Below are 20,491 nucleotides of genomic sequence, written 5' to 3' on the forward strand. Positions count from 1 at the left end.
TAGAGAGAGTCGTGCTATAACAAGTTGGGGCACAGTAATCTCCAGCAACTGACTAGACAGCATTACATGAAAGTCCAAGAAAGCAAGCAGGAGAGCTGCAGTTAGTACCTGAAGCTGATGAGTGATGAAAAGGACAGTCTTTGACTTCAAGTGCTTCCTTATTGCACTGTTAAAAATGTGATTTCCAACATGAGCATCTAAGGCACTAAGGGGATCATCAAGGATGTAGATGTTCCTATCACTGTACAGGGCTCGAGCCAGACTGATTCTCTGACGTTGTCCTCCACTCAGATTAGCCCCTCGTTCACCGATCTGCACAGACACAAGCTTGTTATTTTATCTCTATGGCACTGTGATGCAGATATTCAGAACTCAAGAGATGACTGGAATGAAGCAGACCACATTTCATGTGTGTGTATATACCACATACGCATATACACCACAGTATCATACATACAATCTATAGTTTAGGCATCTACATCTTTGTGAAATGCATTATACAGTCTAACTCAAGGTGAACATGCTTGAAACGTTGCAGTACTTTTTTGCTGAGCTATTTTAAACCAATCTCAAACAGGTCCTGCTCAGGCAGCAAAATTTACAACACAATGAAAAGCTCACAACTGGTAACTTCTTTGCCAAAAACATGGCACTGCTCTCAACAGCTTTGGTGCACAAGATGTATTCAGCATCTTGGCTTATGTGCATACCAGTATTACGGTGTTCCCCTCACTCCAGTCCAGCAAACTACAATTCTACTTTTTTTTTTTTTTTTTGCAGCTACTAAGGTAGTTTATTATAAGCAAAGTTTATACCTCTGTCAGGTCCCCATTTGGAAGGATGGCTAGGTCAGGTCTTAGACAGCAACCATTCAACACAGTATTATATCTAAAGAACATGGATTAGATAAGTAATAAGAACACTTTTCTTTTCCCCAAAGTATCTAGCTAATACAGCATTATTTCACCTTCTACACTAAGAGCAGAAATTCCACCAGCCTTAAGCAAATGATCTGCCTTGGATTCCCGAGAAAAAAAACTTTGGATAATAATTTATTATCAACATCTCATGTCCTGGAAAGGTAAGGAGGCAATTTCTTTTCAAGGATTGCTAGCATAGGTCCCAGGGGTGGCCTCTACTAGAAGAGGGTCACATAAGGTGCCCCAACGTAGCAAACAGGAGTTACTGCACTTCAAGAGGTCAAGGGCAGGACAGCAAGAGCAAATGTCACTTCAGTGCCGCTCCACAGTGGCTGCTACAAGCAGAGGTCAGGTGGTACTCTAGCATGAGGTAGAGCCCTCACTGCGAGTGAGCAGTGACAGCCATCAGCCACAGCGACCACATGCAAGAGATTCAGGCTCTTAAACAAATCTTAAAGGAGACTGAAAGACAGATTTCTAAAAGCAGGGGCACGTTTTAACTGCAGCACACTCTGCGTTAAAGTTTTCATTCACTTGGGCCAAGAACTACTAAGCTCTCGTGAAAATCAGCAAACATTTCTGACAAACCTTTCTTCATCATACTCTTTGCCAAAAAGAATGTTGTCCCGAAGTGTAGCATTGAGAATCCAGGCCTGCTGGGCCACGTATGCAAACGTCCCGCTTACTGCGATGCTACCCTCCAACAGGGTCATCTGGAATTCAAAACCATGAAATCACACCACGCCATGTCTTACACTCCTACAGAGTGTAAATAAGCAAAACAGGAGGTAGGAAAGAAGAGCAGAAGTCAAAAGAGAACGTCTCACCTGTCCTAAAATTGCTGAAATAAGTGAAGTCTTTCCACTCCCCACACTGCCACAAATTCCAACAAGTTTTCCCTAGACAGAAAAACAACATACATATGGCAGTCATTATACTCATTACTTACATTCTCCATCCCTTTCAGGACTACCTTTTTATCTCAGAGATTGAAGCCAGACAGTAACAACAGCTGAAAAAGGACAAAACAGAAATGCACATGAAGTCAATACCCTGATTCTCATAAAACAAACAGTGAGTACTATTCCACCTCGGAGTAAGATCACATCAGCTCCACAGGTGAACAGGAGCGTATTTTAAGATCAGTCTCCTGAGTGGGACTGATACAAGCCCAGAGAATGCTGCACTCAGCCTGCCTGAACAGAATACTCCAAGGGACTGGCTTCCAAAGTCCTTCCACTGCCTTCAGTGGATGACAGATTAGATTAAAAAAATATATCTGTGCATCTTGGTCAGAAAATAAATAAGGACGTGACTGCAGCAAAAAGAAAACAATCACAGATAAATGAAAGGTTTTGTACAACTGATTTACAACACCTGGTCAGTGTGATAAGAAAAAACAAAGAGGGAAGGACTGAACAAATAGCAGAACTTAGCAAATACACATCCATTAAAACTCCCTGGCTGTAAGATACAGTTTGCTAAGAATCGTGCACCAAGAAAAAGCTGGAATCCAATCAGTTTCAAACACTTACCTGCAATAAACTGGGTGGGCTGATACTCATTAAACAAGTAATAAATTCCAAAAAGCTATTTTTTTTGTGAACTAGAAAGATCTGGTTCACTAAAATGGCACAGCTGTTTTTATCAAGATCAGACACTGCATCTTAGATACTGCAGTTGCCATGGATTTAAAAGAAGTGAACAAAAGCAATATGCTTCATTTCATGTTCTTTATTCCAAAGGACAGCTAAATATAAGTAAGGCCTTTTGAGAGCTCACAGTTTCTCCTTTCTTCTCTTACCTTTTGTATCTCCAAGTCAATGTTGTACAGAGTCCTCTGAAGCCGAAGGTTAACCAGGTGGATGATTCTGTTCTCCTCTTCGGGGCTAGGATGGTCATCACTGTCCACCAGAAGATGGCCCTTCTGTTCTGCCAGCACAGCTTGCTGTCCCTCATGCTGCAGCTTCATTTTCTCTTTCTTGCCCTTGGTTACTTTCTTGTCTTTTTTCACTTTGGGGGTCAACTTTGGTGAGCTCTGGACGCTGGCGTGGGAGAAGTCCCAAGCCAAGGTAGCATTTTTCACCTCTATCGCGGTGTGAGGATTGGCTGGTTTTTTCTTTATCATATGAACCTCTTCCATTAGAAATAAACTCTGATAGGAGTTGTGAGAGAGGTGTAAAGATGAGACACCTGATCAAGACTGGGAGACAAGCCTATGGCACACTCACGCAGCAAAACACATCAGGCTATATAGTGGGAGAAAGCTGAAGAGCAAAAGGTAGCTCATTAGTGTAAACTAACTCCAGGCGTGCTATGTGGCTGGGGCATTCCTGGATGTGGTGGAAGTGCTTAGATACACAAAGACTTGCAAAGAATTGCAATGATCTGGGTGCTATATGAGACAGCCTAACTCTGTTCAGACTGCTTTAACTGCAGCTCTGTAATTTCCAGATACAGAACACATGAACAGAATGCACGGGTTGAAGAGGAGAGGTGACTGTGACAGAAAGTGACCGACTTGTCCTGAACACCGGCCCATGACCAAAGGAGATGGAATTACTTTTTATCTTCAGCCTTTATCCTTCACCTTTTCTGCAGGGAGAATGCCATCACTCACAAATTTAGCTGACCCATGCTGGGCTGCTTGACAGTAAGCAAGTCATTAAGTCCACTGCATCATGTCTTCCACCACATCCATCAGTACTTACAAGCAACACAGATGAAAAAGATCTTTTTTTTACATGGTTTAGTTAAAAGTGAAAATCATTTTATCTTACACAACTTCTGTTTTGAACTAAGAATCCCTTGTGATTACAGATTTCTCAACTGTCAGCCTTATTTACTCCTGAGATTGCTCAGCACAAATCACACATTTGTAAGAAAACCCATAACAGTAACACAGCCAAAACACCAATTACATTTTCAACATGCTATTAGAGTATCCCTACCTTGTGTTACATTCCTTACACAAATTAATCTGCCTCTCTTCTCCTCTTCCCCTAAAAATTCCCTCCAGTACAACTGTGCTTAGGGAAATTTGATTTGGGATGACTCAATTACAAGGTTAGAGAAAAATGCTCATAAGTAATGGGATCTCTCAACCATTCTGTGGATTCCATTTTTCTAAGACTCTGATTTTCACATCTAATTTTTTTCATGAATGCATTACACAGAAACCATAGATCTTTTAATATTTGTGGAAGCCTGTATGGAAATTTCTACCATGTGCAATATTACTATGGACTATTGTCTACAAGCAAGAAGGCAAAATAAAGGCTTGTCCTCTCAGTTCATACTGAAGTACATGGCATATTCACAGGGGTTGAAGGATGAGATCAGATTGTTTCTGTTATCTGGGCTTAACCTTCTGCCACAGATTGTTTTTTAGCCAGGTCACAGCTACATCTATTCATAAAATGGTTTTTCAGCCACAGTTTGCTTGGAAATTGGAAATACAAAATCTGTTTTTAATGACATATAAAACTCCAATTGCTTGTATTCAATGTGTCGATGCACCACACGACACATCCAAAGAGTTTCACAGGCTAAATGTGAAGTTTCACTGTAGACAACTTGCACTGCCTTTTCATGTAAATGGTCATAAGAGCCTGCAAGAATTATAATTCTGCGAACCATCTCGCTGCATATCCCATCTTCAAAAGTGACCAACATCAAAATCCTGAAATCATTACGTGAGCCTATTTTGCTTCCCACAGCAGTACTGTCTTTAGGCTCTAATACTCCTTGACTGGGTTTCTATCCCTTCTGCAGAATAACAAACTGGCATGAAAAGCATACAGAAAAAACTCATACAGCAAAACAGCACTGTCTTCAAAGAGTTCTCTTAGCAACCATTATGCACATACAACACTCCACACTTACAGTTAAAACTGCAAAGCTAAAGGCTGGCTTACCTTAAATCTGTCAACAGAAACCGATGCCTCAGACAGAGACTTCACTGAGAAAGGTGTTACTTTTAGAGCAAAAGTCATCGAATTAAAGACAGTGACCACGGTGAATGCCTAAAAACAAAACAAGTAACAATCAGATTTGGATGTAATACACTGAACAAACGATTGCAACCTTCTAAAGGTTGAACTGCCATGGTAGAAAGTTAAAGCCATAGGAAAGACCCACAGACTAAGAATAACCATTTAAAGATTCAGCATGCTCTGAAAACAGAACTCTGAGAGAAACCAAGACATCCTCAGTATTTGTAGGTCCACAGAACAAAGCAGGCAGCAAATTCTGCATTAGCCTATTACTTGTGAAGGCCTGTGTTCAAATTCTGTCTTGAGTCTCAGGGCAGGACAGATCTGTGCTGGCTGCATCCAAGCACAGCTTGAAATGGAAGCATCCAATCACCCCAAAGTTCTGTAGAATAGTGGAAAGGAGTGCTGATTCACACTCATATTAACACCTGTCCTGGGGAAGGTAAGGTCTGAAAAGTATGCAACGTTTTCTGTGCAAAATACCAGACTATATCTGCTGCTGTCACACCTGCCACGTGTCCATTCCTGTCAGCCCAGCCCAGCCTGGCCGTACGGGCACAGAACAAAGAACAGGATGAAGAGAAATGGTTTAACAGAAAAGTCACTGTAGCAAAACAATAATGAATATCTTCAACTCTGCAATTACCTAACCACTTACCTGAGCTGCTGTAAGGTCGTAGCCAAGGATCATATGCACAGAAAAGGTCACCACGCTGGCAATGACTACAACTATGGGAGCCACCCCCACAGTGATGCTCTGGAAGTAGCCCGCACGCTCCAAGATTTTACGTTCTTCCTCACGAATTTCTAGAAATATAAACAGGGGAACCACGTTTTGAGTACTTTTCAGAGGAGTACATACACAACAGACACTATCAGAGTATTATTTAAAAACAGAGCTCCCAGTAAATGTATTAAATAATTAAAAATCAGAACAAAATGTTAAAATTTAGGATTATAGCAAGACCACAAACATCATTATGCCAGAAAGTGAAACTTCAGGAGCAGGACTGTTTGTCCAACCCACCAGGTATAACAAGTAAGAAATGATGGATAGAAGTGTCACTATCATCTATGGTACTATGCTAGGACGATGCACCAAGGAACCAAGCAACGGGACATCAGCACAACAGGAAACATTTTCAAGCTGTGTGAACTCACTTTGAACATTCTGAGAAAATGGTTTGACCCAGGCATACATTTTAATGAACTTAATGTAATTAAGAACTTCGTTCATCTTCTGCACACGCTCATCTGTTGTTGATACACATTTTCTTCTGAAATAAGCAGTGAGGCGTGATACAAACATCTGAAACAAAAAGTAACATCAACAGTGTTACTACTGCTAAAACTCAGAAACAGCTTATTTTACAGCTGAGCAGAAATGGAAGCAGGAGCAACTAAGCAAGAGCACGCTCCTCCCAGACACAGCAGCACTTCTCAATACCTCTCACTGAACTCAACAATATGTTCTTGGCTGAAACATGTAAAGCTCAGTCCCTGTACACAAGATGTCCAACCTCTGCCTGAACACTGCAGTTTAACATAGCTACGAGTATTTATCTCAAAGTACGATCTGTTTTCTATTTCTACTTTTGTTTTTTAATTTCTTCTTTATTTATCGTTTTGAGTTTCCTGTTTCCAAATTTCTGCTTCTCACATCACCTTTAGGAACACATTCATTAAGATGCAGCACCAAAACCAGCCTTAACTGAGCACATTTCAACACCTTCTATTCAGAACTATGCACATGTCTGGCCTAAGAAAAATGAAGCTGGTCTTAACTCTTCAACTTACCATTGCTGGGTAGAAAAGGATGAAGACAGCAGAGCCCAAGAAGCCTGTCGGGCCCAGGATAATCACATTGTAAACCATTCCTAAGATGGCCACGATAGGGCCCCCAGCCAATAAACTGCCAACTGCTGCAGCTTCAAACATCCTCTGCCCATCATTGGAACACACATTTATGAGCTGAAAAATACATGCAAGACGGTGCAGATTTAAGGCACGGTTCGCTCTCAAAGAAATATTCTGCACGCCCCCTTCCACCCAGCTGCTCCTAAAAGGATACCACAGCTTACCTCACCAAGAGACTTCTCCTTGATGTTCTTCAGCTTGAGAATTTTCTTGAACGCCATTGTCAAGACAGCTCCACGCAGTCTAACCCCCGTGCGGTAGTTCAAGGCCCACGTCAGCGCAAGGGACCACGACCGCACTATTTCCGTCATAAAGATGCCAAAAACTAAAAACAAGCTGTACTGCAGGTTGGACTCACTCTGCTGGGTATACTCCAAAAGATGTTTCACAACGAACGCCTACAGGAAGAAATGCAAGCTTGCGTGAACACCCCATCATCCCAGAGGACCATGCAACAACTTTATGTTAAGTTAGAAATAAGTGGGCTACTTTGCTTTTAGAAGAGCCATTTGAAATAGAAAGTGTCTTCTTTCTAGAAGTAAAAGATGACAATACAAGGAGCACTGCAACAAAGCCCTGCTGAGAGCCAAGTGCTGAGTCAAATTTATTACGTAAATGAGTTTAATTGGAACCGTGTTCCTCGCGGCACACTTCTAATCCTGTCTTCTAACTTAACATAAATCTGTCAGTTAGCTGAAAGTAATGCACTGTCACATAGAAGAGTTTTAAAATATAGTTGCTACTTATACATCTGAGCACATTAAAATACATTCCTTTACGTGACATTAAGACCTTTTTACTTTATCTTTGGTTTGCCTCAAACGTGCTTATTTGATAAAAAGGAACAATGTACCTACAGTTGTAGAGGGGAAGAGTGAGAAGGACATTTGCAAAACATTCCTGGAAATAAACATCAGCAGTTTAATAGTAAAGAAAAAAACAAGCAGAAAGCAAAAGGTATGCAACGTCACAAACCATTGGGGCAGGGAAAAAAAAAAAGGAAAAGAAAACAAATTAACCATTCAATCCCTCCCCATACCCTTTCCCCCAAAAAACATGAACACTTTACCTCGGGAATCACATTTCAAATATGACCTGCAGAAAGAATGCAGCCCCCAAAACCACCAATTCCCACCTCAAGCTCTCTATGGTCCAATGGCACAATATAAGATCATACAACTCACAATCATCAGCAGTATTAAATACTATTGACTGAGAAACAACAGGCTTTTATTTGAAATAAAGTGTCAACTTAAACGGTAACATCTCACAAACACAGTACAACAGGTAAAGAACCGTATAAATGTACAGTCTGCACATACAAGGTAATTATAAAGGGTTAATATCTAACAGTCTTAGCCTCTAACATAAACTATAATTGAAACTATACACAATTATCAAAATACAGAAACAGAACAGTGTGTTTTCATGAAGTCCAAAGGAAGTCAAACTTGCAGGTGCCAACGGGATGCTTCCAAGGCTGCACAAATTCTGAAATCTGCTTTAAAATGTATGCTATTGTAAGGCTTCAGAGGCAACAAAATGAGTTTTCCTAGACAGCTTTTCAACACGATGCTGTAAGATACTGGTGCTTCTGATATGCTACTACAGAGCAGAATTACCTTTGCCCACAACAAAAAGCAACCAAAAAGAAAAAAAAAATAGAGACCAAAGAAAATATCTGAGGAGCCTTTTTCATCACAGTCCTTTGAAGTCCTCTTGACTAAATCACGTTTTGTAAATAAGAGTTCTGCATAGTTTTATAGTTTGAAGAGAGATGGAAAAAAAAAACCAAAACCCACTATTTCAGCAAAGGTATTGAAAGCTACAGCCCAGCACCAAATAACAGGAAAAAAAATGGAGATCAGACTCATCTGTTCTGAGGAAAATAATTCTGCATGTCAGAACCAAGGAAACATGCTGTAAATAATTTTGCTTTCATTTTCATAAGTGTGAATTAAAGCCAGATGTCCATTGGTTTCTAGAATGGCAACTGAGAAAATTTACATATCGATCCCTGAACAAATGTGAGGAGCTCACATTCACAGATCTATTGCATTCCAACTTTCTCCTTACTTGGATTTACTTTTACATCCACTGTTTGGACGACAACTGCATACAGTTGGTTTGCAGTTACTAAGAAGATTACTGACTTCTTTTTCCAGTATTCAATCCAACATATGCAACCGAGTCACTGAGCACTGGGGTGAAAATCCCCCTTTTTCCTCACGAGCTGTAACTCAGCATGGTCGCAGACTGCAAGCCTTTCCTCGCACACCACAGCATTGCTGAAGGTCTCCAAGAGAGGATGTATAAAGACAGCAGATGTTTCCTGGGGACTCTTTTCACCCAAAACTTTTTAGTGCATTTTTTCAGCACTATTTTATAGAATCAGCATCTCCCGTGATGAAATAGAGACCAGACATTATACCCCATTTTTTTTTGTTTGTTTCCAGAAGAAAGGAAGAGGAAAGAGCAGATTAAAGAATTTTGAAAAGGGAATGGAAAGAAGTCACACAGAATTAACATTTACATACAAGCACATACTACTTGAATTCAAACTAATGTAATGAAAAGAATCCAGCATAAAAGTTATTTACAAAGCAAAGAAGTTGTAGCACAAAATGAAAACAATCTAACGGAAAAAAGGAACTCCTGTGACTATAACCGTAGTAGATGGTACTAGCTGCGTGGCTGTCTAAGCATTCTCATTGAATAAACATTACCTTACCTTTGCTCTTGGCGTTGGCTCTGCCCAGCAGGACTGCCTCATTCTGACGCAGAAAACAGCCATCCTGAAAATTCTAAAGAACAGCTTCTGTCACTGGTCCCACTGCAGCGCGGGCATCCCCACTGCAGCCAGCGTGCAAGGGCACGGGGGCAGGCTGCAACTGGAGCCAACTGGGGAATCAGGAAACTTACCTCCACCAGCTTACCACTCCCCCCTCCAATAACTGACCAAACTGTCAAGCTGTACTCCACTAAGATGGCGAGTTTCCCCATCTCCCATACAGGAAGAATAGCTCTGAACAGTTGCAAATGGGTACAGTGTTCAGACCCGGAGTTAAACTATGTTCAGTCATAAACAAAACTTCTCTGCTCCTTCATCTGAATGTGAAGTTCTGGCAGCTGATTAAATGGCAGCGAATATTTTCGGGAGATAAAAAGTATATCACCCATACAAGTACATTCTGATGGTTACCACGAGGCAGTCTGACATGTGCAGCTGTCTGACCAGAATATGGTTTTAGATAACTGTGCCAGATGAACAAAATACAAGAAAAGGAAGACCCTTGAAGAATCTGGTATCAACTAAAGAAAAAGAAGACAGAAGCCTTTCTGGTTACAACCATCACGATGTTCATTAGCGAAGCCAGAGCTGTTGGCTGGCATTTCAAGGTCACAGACACTCCAAGTTTTTGAAGTTTAATGTAATTGTTTAACTCCATTTTGCCAGTTTTCACCAACATATGAGGTTCAGTCAAGTGCTTTTCCTGATTTCCCTTTTCAGCTTCAGGTGACTGAAAGGGCATAACATTACAAGAAAGCACTAATGTAGCAGAGGAGACAGCACAGGCATATCCATGAGGCATGCCATTAAAAAAAACAGGGAGGAGGGATGGTAAAGACTCATTTTTCATGCCGAAGGTTAGAAGTAAGAGGGTATCACTCCTTATTCAGAGAAATGAATAAGGCTGTCTGTAAACAGGCAATGTCTGCTGATGACTTTAAGTTACCCAAGTTGCACATCAATTACAATCGTAGCTCCCAGCCTCGTCAAGTCCGTTTGTTTTTCCTTTCCCTTCCCACTTTCATTCAGCAGTTTGGCTGAGAGAAATCGAGATGACCCTACAGAAATTAGGGAACACCCTGATGCAAGTTTGTTACTAAACATAAAAGCAGCTACCAAAGCCCTGCAGTGAAACAATGACAGAAGCTCTTCTTGGGGAAAGCTAGTGCTGTGAAAATCTTAATCACGATATATTGTTAATTACCACACTACGTTCATACATTTTATAACTAATATCAGACAAATTATTACCATGAAAACAGTATCACAAACATTTGTTATTCATTTTACATAAAAGAAGACAAACTTTAAAAAGGGATAAAAAGCAGAAGAACATTTTGAAGAGACATTGAAAGCTGGAAAACATTTTTCAAAAGACATTCCACCTAACAGTGCACCCAGGTGTACTTACCCCAGAAATGAACCTTCAGCTTACCAGCACACTGAAACGTGTACTACTAGCAGTAATACTGCTCCTACTCCTCAAGGGAAATGTGTAGAGAATAAATTTAGTCAAAATTTCAACTGCAAATCTGCACAGCACGTGCAACAAACAGGTGACAAAGATGTTGTGAATGTCAAGTCCCATATGTTGTTATCTTCATTACGACCCTTAGCAACAAACGGCAGCAGTTCCTACAGGCAATAACATACTCTAACATGAACTCTATACAAAAATCTCTCTGACCAGATCTGCTTACATTATTTTTAAGTAGTGGCCTAATAAAATTGCTTGGTTCCACTTCTTGAAGACTGTGCTATTCATGCCAATAATCTAAAATTAGTGTTTTACCAGATTGCACTTTACTGCAAGATAAACTTACAGAATCTGAAAACAAAAGGAAAAAGCAACACAACGTAAAAGACCTGCGCATATGCAAAAAGATCATACACCAGTTAAGGAATAACTTTAAACTATACTGAAAAGCAAAGAGAAAAAACAGGTGTGCATTTCCTCCACGGTATCTACAAGTCCCCTCCCTTTTCCAAGAACTTGGCCTCGGTATTCAGCAACTGATCCACCAGCTGTAGGAAACCTATCTTGGATTATCGCAATGCTCTGAAATTTCACCCTGAAATTTCTAGCTAGTCAAAGCATTGAAATGACTCTGCAATGAAACCTTAATTTTTTACACTCGGCCGTGAGATGGAGCCCCGTGGGGTTGTTAGAAAAAAAAGGATGGATATTACTTACTGGTCCACTAAAACCCGCGAGCTGCGTGATCATCAGACACACTATGGAAATGATGAGTCTGGTGCGGCAGAAAATCCACACAACCCTCCGGAGAGAAGCATCATCAGGCCCGCTTTCCTTCAGCTCTTCCTGCCACAGTCTCTCCAGCCTAATAAAAACAGAGGCCTTATGTTGTGAACCTTCTGCCATGAAAGAAGATACAAGCTCACAGGCACTTCTTTGTGAAAATTCTGAGTGCCTCCTAGCTCAGAGCAACAATAATCACTAGTTTTCAAGATAAATAAGTGCATGGTATATCCTGTGAGGTAAAGAGAAACCTCTGCATCTCCAGATATCTACATTGTGCTATCTGTACCAAAGAGAGGGACAAAAAACAATGCATCAATGCTTTCTTTTTGTTTGCCCACACAATTTCTTTCATTGCCTATGAACTTATAAAAAATGAAACAAAAAAAGCACATAAGATGTTTCTACCTTCTGCAGTTGACATCTGAAGACTCGTGCCTTGACAAAGACCATACATCATCCATGAACAACTCGCCTTTCTTGTATGCTCTGCGGGCCAAAGGAGTGAGCCAGGAGAAGGTCATGCAGGAAAAAAGCCCAGCATTATCAACAGGGTGCTGGTGTCTAGAAGAAAAAGAAAAATCAGAAACAAATGAAAAAGCTCCGGGCAACCTGTTCTAGCTGTGGATGTCCCTGTTCATTACAGAGGAGTAGGACTAGATGATCTTTATTATCCCTTCCAAAGGAAAAAGAATTGCAAAGCCCTAAGAAAAACAAAGCTGCCACCCATTCAAAGCACTCAGAGTCCCAACTGGGCCATGCATGCCATACTGGCTGAATGCATCTGAATGTTTTCAGTACCAGCCAGCACACCTACGGCTGCAATCCTACTTTGTACAGTCTGAAAATCAGTCCTCCTGCAGCCTAAGGCCTTACTTGGAAGTAGTCCGTATGGGTTTCAGCGCATTCAGGCCATGGTGGTATTTGCCCTTGTGATGCTCTTCATCCAGCATTCTCAGCTGGGAATGCACAGAGGTATCCAGTGGAAGCCCCTCAGCACGAGCAGCTGCTTCCAAGGCATCCTGGCACTCAATCTGCTTTTACAAGAAAGAGACAGCAGAGTCAGAGTTCAAAGATGCATTTGAATTCCTCAACTCCTGAATTCAGCAACTGTGCACCTCTTCCTTCTGTGAGTCATTGCAACCACATCAACCACTGCCACCAAAACGTTTTAGAGGACAGATTTCAAAGTCATGGAAGGCACACACTCTCAATCTGCAATACACTGCTGCATTTGTACAATAAATTAGCACCAGTATGTCTCTGTGTATTCAGAGGATAAATGGAAAGATTAATCAGAAATATTGTCACAGGATCAAAAGTTTCAGGGAAAGGAAATATGATGGAAGAAAAGGAGAGAATCGATTATCACATCAGTTCTTCGTAAATAAAGGAAACAATGACTGGCTTGTGCAGTGAAGTTAAGGCACACATTCACAATGAACTCAAACCCTCTTAGTACAATTTAGATATTTCTATCCTCAGAAAAGTCAGATTTTTTTTTCAGAATCCTATTAAACTCCTCAAAAACACCTTAGGTTGGATCAAAAGAAAAATACATATTATGCAGAACAGTATAAACTTTATCACACGCTATGTTTTTTCTCTTTCTCTCAGAACTAAAGGGAACAAAGATAGTAATTCTATCTGCTCCCGACCATACTCCTCAGTGGCTCAGCAACTTGATTAACAAGCATTTATAACATAAGATTTATCTCAGGAAAGTCTTCCCACAGCCCCAGTAAAAAGCAGCCGTTAAAATCTAATCTAACAGGAGAAAGTAAGCAGCAGTGATATGGAGAAGTCAAAACTTTACAGAGTTCAAATAAATATTTTGAAGCTGCATGTGGCAAAAGTAGAAGATAAGCTTACTATCTTTACTTGCAAAGGGCTCACTACTGGATCTGATGACTTCATGGACCATTTATTGCAGTCGTGCTATCTGTTTGCTTTTTGGCTCTTTGAAATTTAGATACCTTGTGGACTCTGGTAGATCTTCCTGTTTGTCTTGCAAACACAGATACCACAAAATCATTATGTTCAGGTCAGAAAAGCCCTCTGGAGATCAGTTAGCCCATCCACCCCCCCATCCCCTGAAGGTACCGTGTTTATCAGTTGCCTTGCCAGGGCAAAGTTGTTTTATCTCTTTGAAACTGCCCCATAGCCTCCTAAAGGCACAATACTCCAAAAGCCTTAAACGGTCATCATTAGCAAGCATTTGATTCCTAACCTTGTGTTATATAGTTTGTGCCAGAAGTGCTACTCCCTTTACGTGAGACATAGTCTGTATAATTTTAACACCCGAGCAAGTAACACATTAACACAATTAGCTCCCATTCATGTGAAGGACAAGAACAGGAAATTGATAATGACAGCATAAATGTGTCCTTTATTTATTTAACCAAGTGCTTAAATACTGCCTAAGCATGTTGTCAGCAGCCTATGGTCCCCGTCTCAAAAAGCAGAATCCAAGTCCAGAGCTGTGATTCCAAAAACAGACAACAGAATGAGGAAACAAAAGAACATCACAACGTTCTGGAATAACTCAACGTTTGTAGCACTTGAAAGACTCCTCCACTTTTATTAAATTACCGACTCATCTCCTTACCAAATCTATCCTAGTCAGGATTAATACAGGACTTTCTACAAAAAAAAAAGTCAGAAGAACTGGGATTGGAACAACTGCCACAGAAGCAGAAGTGTAAGGCTTTTCAAATGGATAAGAGAGCAGAACCAAGATAAGGTCCAGGTATACGGGAGGTCCATAAAGTCATGAATGGCACACAGAGAAAACTATGGAATGACCACAGATGGCTCGTACAACAGACAAACCAGGACACAGTGTCCTGGGTGAAAGCAGTGCTTCCCACACAAGGTATGTGTACAGACTACAGATGGGAGAATTGAACTGACGTAAGTATATCATGGCTCTCTGAACACGTGACAAGGGCAACAGAGAACATTTAGCTAATTCCCTATTAACAGTTGGTGGTCTGCAAATAAAATCCCTGAGACCACTGGCAGCTTCTACCAGAAGGGAATGGTTCTGTGCTTGGCATTTGGTGATGCTGTGACACAGTTGGAGGAAGGCTAATTATGATTCAACAGTCAATGAAGAAAATCAAACTAACCCAGTTCACTTTATAATCCCAAGGGTAACCTTTACTGCATGCTGCTGAGGATACTCTGGGGTAGTATCACTACACACCTGCCCCTCTCTGAGTGCATGCGAACTAGGGGGAACAAAACCCTACCAGCAGATGTAATCATCATTTCCTTTTACAAGGTGAACAAACTGCTCACAGTGATAGTAAGCACATCCAGTGATGCAAGGCAGAGCCAGAAATAGCAGCTTTTATAGACATTTCCTCCTAAGCAAGGAAACAAGGGCATTTATTTTGGCAGGGCTGATGCAGCAGGTGAAGAAAAAAAGAGGCAGCTGTGTGGTACATATGAAAAAAACCCTGCAAGGTCACAGCCTTTCACACAAACAATCTCATTTAGCACAGACTGCAGCAATTTATTGGTTTGCAAATTGTAGCATCAGATGACAACAGCAAAACCAGACAAGTTTAAAGGCCAAACAAAGCACATTTTCCATCCATTACTTTTCTTGCAGAGAGAACTGCATGTGTTTGCAGTCAACGTGCAAATCAATCCCACCAGCCAAACAATAACCATCTCATCTTCCACAAGGCAGGTCTTCCAGGGCTCAGAACAGTACAGAGAAGGAAAATCTCTTCTGCTACCAAGCAAACTACAGTAGACACAAAGTTTTATTCATTAGTGCTTGCAGCTGACACAGAATACTAAATCTACTGTGGCTAACTTAACATTACAGTTAAAATTGGTTTATTCAAGCAGTAAAGAACCAAGTTGGCAATACAGCAGAATAGGAACTCCTACCTCTCCCATTGACAAGGTAAAGCTCAGCAGGCCTCCTCACTCGGAAATTCATATTCCCAGTAAGATGAGGCAAGTGGGAAGCTAAGCACAGTGTAGCTCAGGACTAGGCTGGCACACAGAAAAACACTGAATCCAGGGATTGTCAGCCCTGCACAGCAATGCTCAGAACATTCTCTGTATTAGGACTCCAAGCTGAATGAAAACTCAGTATTTAAGAGATCCCATTAAAGGACTGCTGTTTCAAAACAAGATTAGTTACTAGTTTTCGTGGCATTGGGAAGAACTGGTCCAACTACCCTGGTTAGTTTAAGAACTGAAGTAAGTCTAGGAAGCAGCACTGAAGTGCATCCTTCCCAGCCATTCTTCTGACTCCTTCCAAGCATGTCACAGAAGAACAGAATGGCTTGGGTTGGAAGGGATCATCCAGTCCCAACCCCTGCCATGGGCAGGGAAGCTACCCACTAGATGAAGTATTAACAGCCCCAGAGAAAAAGCTCTAGAGGTTTTTAATACACCACTTTTACAGGCAGCACAACCACTGCTAAAGTGCTGCTGTCCTAGTCACCAGACCTAAGAGCATTTGAAAGTGAAGTATTAGTTTTGCAGTCCCACACACTGACACATTTGCTATTGTCTGGTAAAGCAGCAAGTGCTCTTTTGACTTTGTATTCCATTACAGCAATTGCCCTCTTTCCTTTTCATTGGATTTGATGCAGTATATGATCTACAGAATTAAGAGGATTTGCAGCGTAAGATTTCCAGCCTACTCTGAGTATAATGCTATATAATACACTGCCTGATTAGAACGTGAGCTTTTTAACACTAGTTTGGTGCATCATTCATCCAGAACATCTCCTTGGAGGAGAAACAGCAAGGAACAGGCAATGGGTGTGAGGAAGGAGCCACTGATACATCACATCTGCATGCACTGATCACAGAGTACAGGCAGCAGCTGAAATCACACAGCATCAACAGGAAGGAGCCATCAGAGAGCATCCAGTGCCTAGAGACTCTGGTTACTGCTTCCAAGATTGCTGCAGTGAACCAATGTAAGAAATGAGGGCCTCTGTTCTTCTACCTCCTGACAAGCAGAGGTCTCTGCCAGCTTCCGCCATAGGGAAGAACAGCTCCTCACAGCACCAGCCATATATCCACATCGAGAAGTGCAGCTGTGCTGTCTTTCAAGAAAAAATCTGCTACATTCTGACTTGCTACAAAAGTAGAGATTCAAGAGCTTAAGATCCAGTCCTTCACTAGAATATACAGCAATGCAACAATACACAGCTCCACAAAAAACAAAAAACCTCCACAGCTGTGGTGTTTTTTTTATGATCCAGGATTAGCAAAATCAGTATTAGTACTTAAGTCGTGATTTCAAAGCCAGTCTGAGCTCATCAGCTCTCCAGTTAGAGCAGAAGTCTCTCAGTAGTGTTTGATGCCAATATCCTACACAGTAGCCAAAACAAGATCATGGTAGGTATGTTTGTGATGAGTCTGAATACTGAGCATTTCTTTCTGCACACAATCCTAGCTGAGGACAAATATTTCAGTTTATTCCAAGTACGCTGCTTATGTGACCTTGCCTTGAATTCCAGGGAACATTAGCACTGATGCAAGACAGTGTAACCTCTGCCCTGGAAAACCCACTTATTCTTACAGTGCAAGAAATACTCTGTTGGTCATGTCACTTTCACTTCAGTTTTTTTTAAACTGCAGCTGCTGTGTATGCATCTGATGAGCAGCTGAGCCCCTGTTCTGGTTTCCAGTGCACATGAATCCATGTGTTGTTTTGCATTCAGAAGAGCACTCATGATCCTGTAGTCAGATTACATGGGATCCACTTGGAGCGGAGACTGTATACTCATTATCCAGCACTGGAGCTGCATAGCTCATGCAAACCATAAGTAGAGCAACAGCAGATCCCTGCTGAAGGAAAAAAAAATATTGACCGGCCTGAACTGCAAGCTGCCTTACAGAACTAGCACCTTCTGTGTGCTCCAAGCACAAAGCTGGGGAGCCAGCTCCTCAATAAGCAATCATACCAGCACAGCACAGCCTGAGGATTTGACTCCTGACTCGCTCACGTACGATCTGTTATATGCTGAGAGGTTCTGAGACTAGTATTCTTCAGTCGGGACATACCTGGGCTAGGTCACAACAGAAGATATGCATATGAAGTTAGGAATAGTCATTGAGTCTTAATCTCAGCACGCTGTACAGTGAAACCAGCAGGGAATGACAGCACAAGCCCTGACACCAGGGCCCTTACTAGGCCAGACACAGTCTTCTACTCATCAGTTCTTTCTGTACCAACACACGCTTCCAAATGAGCAGGGTGTCCTGCTCAACTGGCAAATTAACCAGTAAGCTCAAGGCCCCTGACGTAAGTTGACTTTGAGATGATTTCAATCTCAGCCCCAAAATCAGATTGAAATACAGACTGCCTGTGAAACAAGCATACAGTCCAGACATCAACTCATTAACCAAGATATAAGCACTCACAAACTGACAAGCACCTCAGTGTTTGAAAGTATCACAACTCCTTGCAAAAGAGGGCTTTGACTCATTTCAAGTTAGGTTCTGCAGATCCATTAGATCATCCTGGCAATGCTCAGATCTATATTAATGAGTCTCCATGACAGCCACAGGGCTGTGCCTAGCACCCCACCTCCATTTTAGAGATCTATTAACACAACATTTCTAAGCACTATGGTGCATTTGGTCAGACACCACACCAAATGTATTGTAGAAGAAACTCCAGTGCACAGGAGTTGCATGTTCTGCATTACAGCTTACTGACAGTATATACCCTAGACTCCTTATTTAAACCTTCACCCCTGCAGAGATTAAGGCTGTCCAACAATTCTTATTGGTGTGGTCCACAGAACTCATCTATTCAAAGCTACCTAAAATCCCTGCTACATCAGCTGCTCAGCTACAGCACTGCTGAGAAGACTAACAGAGATGATGCATTTCTTAGACATTAGGAATCAGTTCATTTCAGCAGAGAATCATACTTCCTCACTGATTCAGTGTCTCAGATCTCATTATATATCTTACCTGCCTCTGGTTTATTTCTTTAAACACTTTGTGGTAACATTAACTCAACTGTGTCACCTTTATGCAGCTATGATCTGAGAATACAAGGTATCTAATATTGCACTTGCATGGGGGTTGTCATTAACAGTTAAGAGATCTTAAACAGTATAATGGCAGCTATTGTAAGTTTCAGAAATAAACACATCCAAATTTGCTCTGCTTGAGCATGTGCCTTCCAGCACAGCCCAATACCAGTGACATGGACAGCTGTGTGGCAGTTAAAAAGTCCAACATTTTGCCAGACAGCTTGATTCAGTAGTTAAATGCTTCACCTTTTGTGCAGTGAATACTGGTATCAGCTCAAGCTGCTGCAGCTTTTAACTGCAACCTCTGAGTCAGTAACATAGCAATATCTTCCTGCGCAGACACTATGAAAGCCTTCAGCCCACAAAAGCCTACTCAGGCAGCAGTTCTTAGTTTTGTGTTTATTATGTCACAAAATATGAAGTCCTCTAGAAAATGAAGCCCAAGCTGTTCAATATCTCTGCAACCAAAAGCTTACAATTGAAGTGTACACAAGGCCTGCTCCAAGCATGGAGAGCCAAGGCACAAGGACCCAGGCTACATTCACAGCCGTGCTTTTGAACACGTTCAGACACTCCAGATGTTGCAGAGTTAGAGATGAGTTGACTACTGGACAGTCAGACAGTAATAAAATCACTTCAATGCTACCAGTGCTTGAAGGATTTACATCAACTCCAGCAAGTTCTGATCACACTCTGTCTGGCAAAAGCAATCAAGGACAAACCTGAAAAATAAGAAAGCAAGATGAGGACAGGAATATCAGTAGAGTTTCTCAAAGTTCAAGTTGCAACACTTCCTGCATGTTTCAAGAATCTCTACAGTTCAACACTGCTCAGTCCTATCAAATGTAAAAATTTGAATTTTTAGGCTTGCCATAGTTGCTGTAGATGCAGTTATCCTTCAGCAGCAAAAGCTAATCCTGAACACGGTCAAATGCAGTATCAACTTTGAGAAGAGCTCTTAAATTAGTGTCCCAGCATTAACACAGACTAGAGTTTCAAGAAATGAGTCTTCAAGCACTGTGCATCATGAGAACATTTCTCTTCCTCTTCTGTTGTTCCAAATGTAACATGGTAGGAGAACAAAGTACTCACTGCCTGCTACTCCATCAAAAACATACACAGAAACCTCCTCTTGAGACTAGCTTACTCCAAAACTACTTTCACAACAAATTATTTCCCTTATCTGTCATTTTATATTATATTTTATGGACACAATGAGGTCTTGTCCTGCTCCTCAGGGCACATTACTTCTGTTAGAAGAACTACAATTATTTCAGATACATCTACACAACATAAAAGTATTTGGGAACAAGGAGTCCTAAAGGTATAAGAAGAAATCATTATTTCAAAGCATCCCTTGATTTTCATACACTGGTAATGTAATAGCATCTTACAAGTGAAGTCTACTGATTACAGTGCTAGGCAGCAAGTGCACCTACAAGTTATCTTCATTGCAAAGAAGAATGCCCCAAAAATACAATAAACCCAATTAGAATGGTATTATGAGTTGGGAACATGTAGTTAACACCCCATTTTCTAAGTGCATTAAAGCCTCCAACAAAGACCTAAAAATCAAT

General features: G+C 41.2%; 1 protein-coding gene across 5 annotated transcripts in view; it reads right to left on the minus strand.

Moving 5' to 3' along the window:
- ABCC5 (ATP binding cassette subfamily C member 5) overlaps positions 1–20,491 on the minus strand; it is a 50,420-nt gene that overhangs the window by 25,242 nt on the left and 4,687 nt on the right. For 2 of the 5 annotated variants that reach the window (XM_065748103.1, XM_065748098.1), the window contains exons 3-15: positions 12,760–12,917; positions 12,292–12,447; positions 11,818–11,965; positions 6,997–7,230; positions 6,713–6,886; positions 6,077–6,224; positions 5,574–5,722; positions 4,838–4,945; positions 2,725–3,075; positions 1,748–1,819; positions 1,509–1,633; positions 816–888; positions 109–312 (exon numbers count right to left, since the gene is read on the minus strand). In XM_065748103.1, coding sequence (XP_065604175.1) covers positions 109–312; positions 816–888; positions 1,509–1,633; positions 1,748–1,819; positions 2,725–3,075; positions 4,838–4,945; positions 5,574–5,722; positions 6,077–6,224; positions 6,713–6,886; positions 6,997–7,230; positions 11,818–11,965; positions 12,292–12,447; positions 12,760–12,917 — 2,100 coding nt within the window. Of the gene's footprint in view, positions 1–108; positions 313–815; positions 889–1,508; positions 1,634–1,747; positions 1,820–2,724; positions 3,076–4,837; positions 4,946–5,573; positions 5,723–6,076; positions 6,225–6,712; positions 6,887–6,996; positions 7,231–9,563; positions 10,057–11,817; positions 11,966–12,291; positions 12,448–12,759; positions 12,918–20,491 lie in introns of those variants that run through there. The other 3 variants (XM_065748101.1, XM_065748097.1, XM_065748102.1) reach the window with 3 other exon arrangements.

Source organism: Cyrtonyx montezumae, unplaced genomic scaffold (genome assembly GCF_038088225.1).
Source record: "Cyrtonyx montezumae isolate F1298 unplaced genomic scaffold, pur_monq_1.0 scaffold_5, whole genome shotgun sequence".
Classification (NCBI taxonomy): Eukaryota; Metazoa; Chordata; class Aves; order Galliformes; family Odontophoridae; genus Cyrtonyx; species Cyrtonyx montezumae.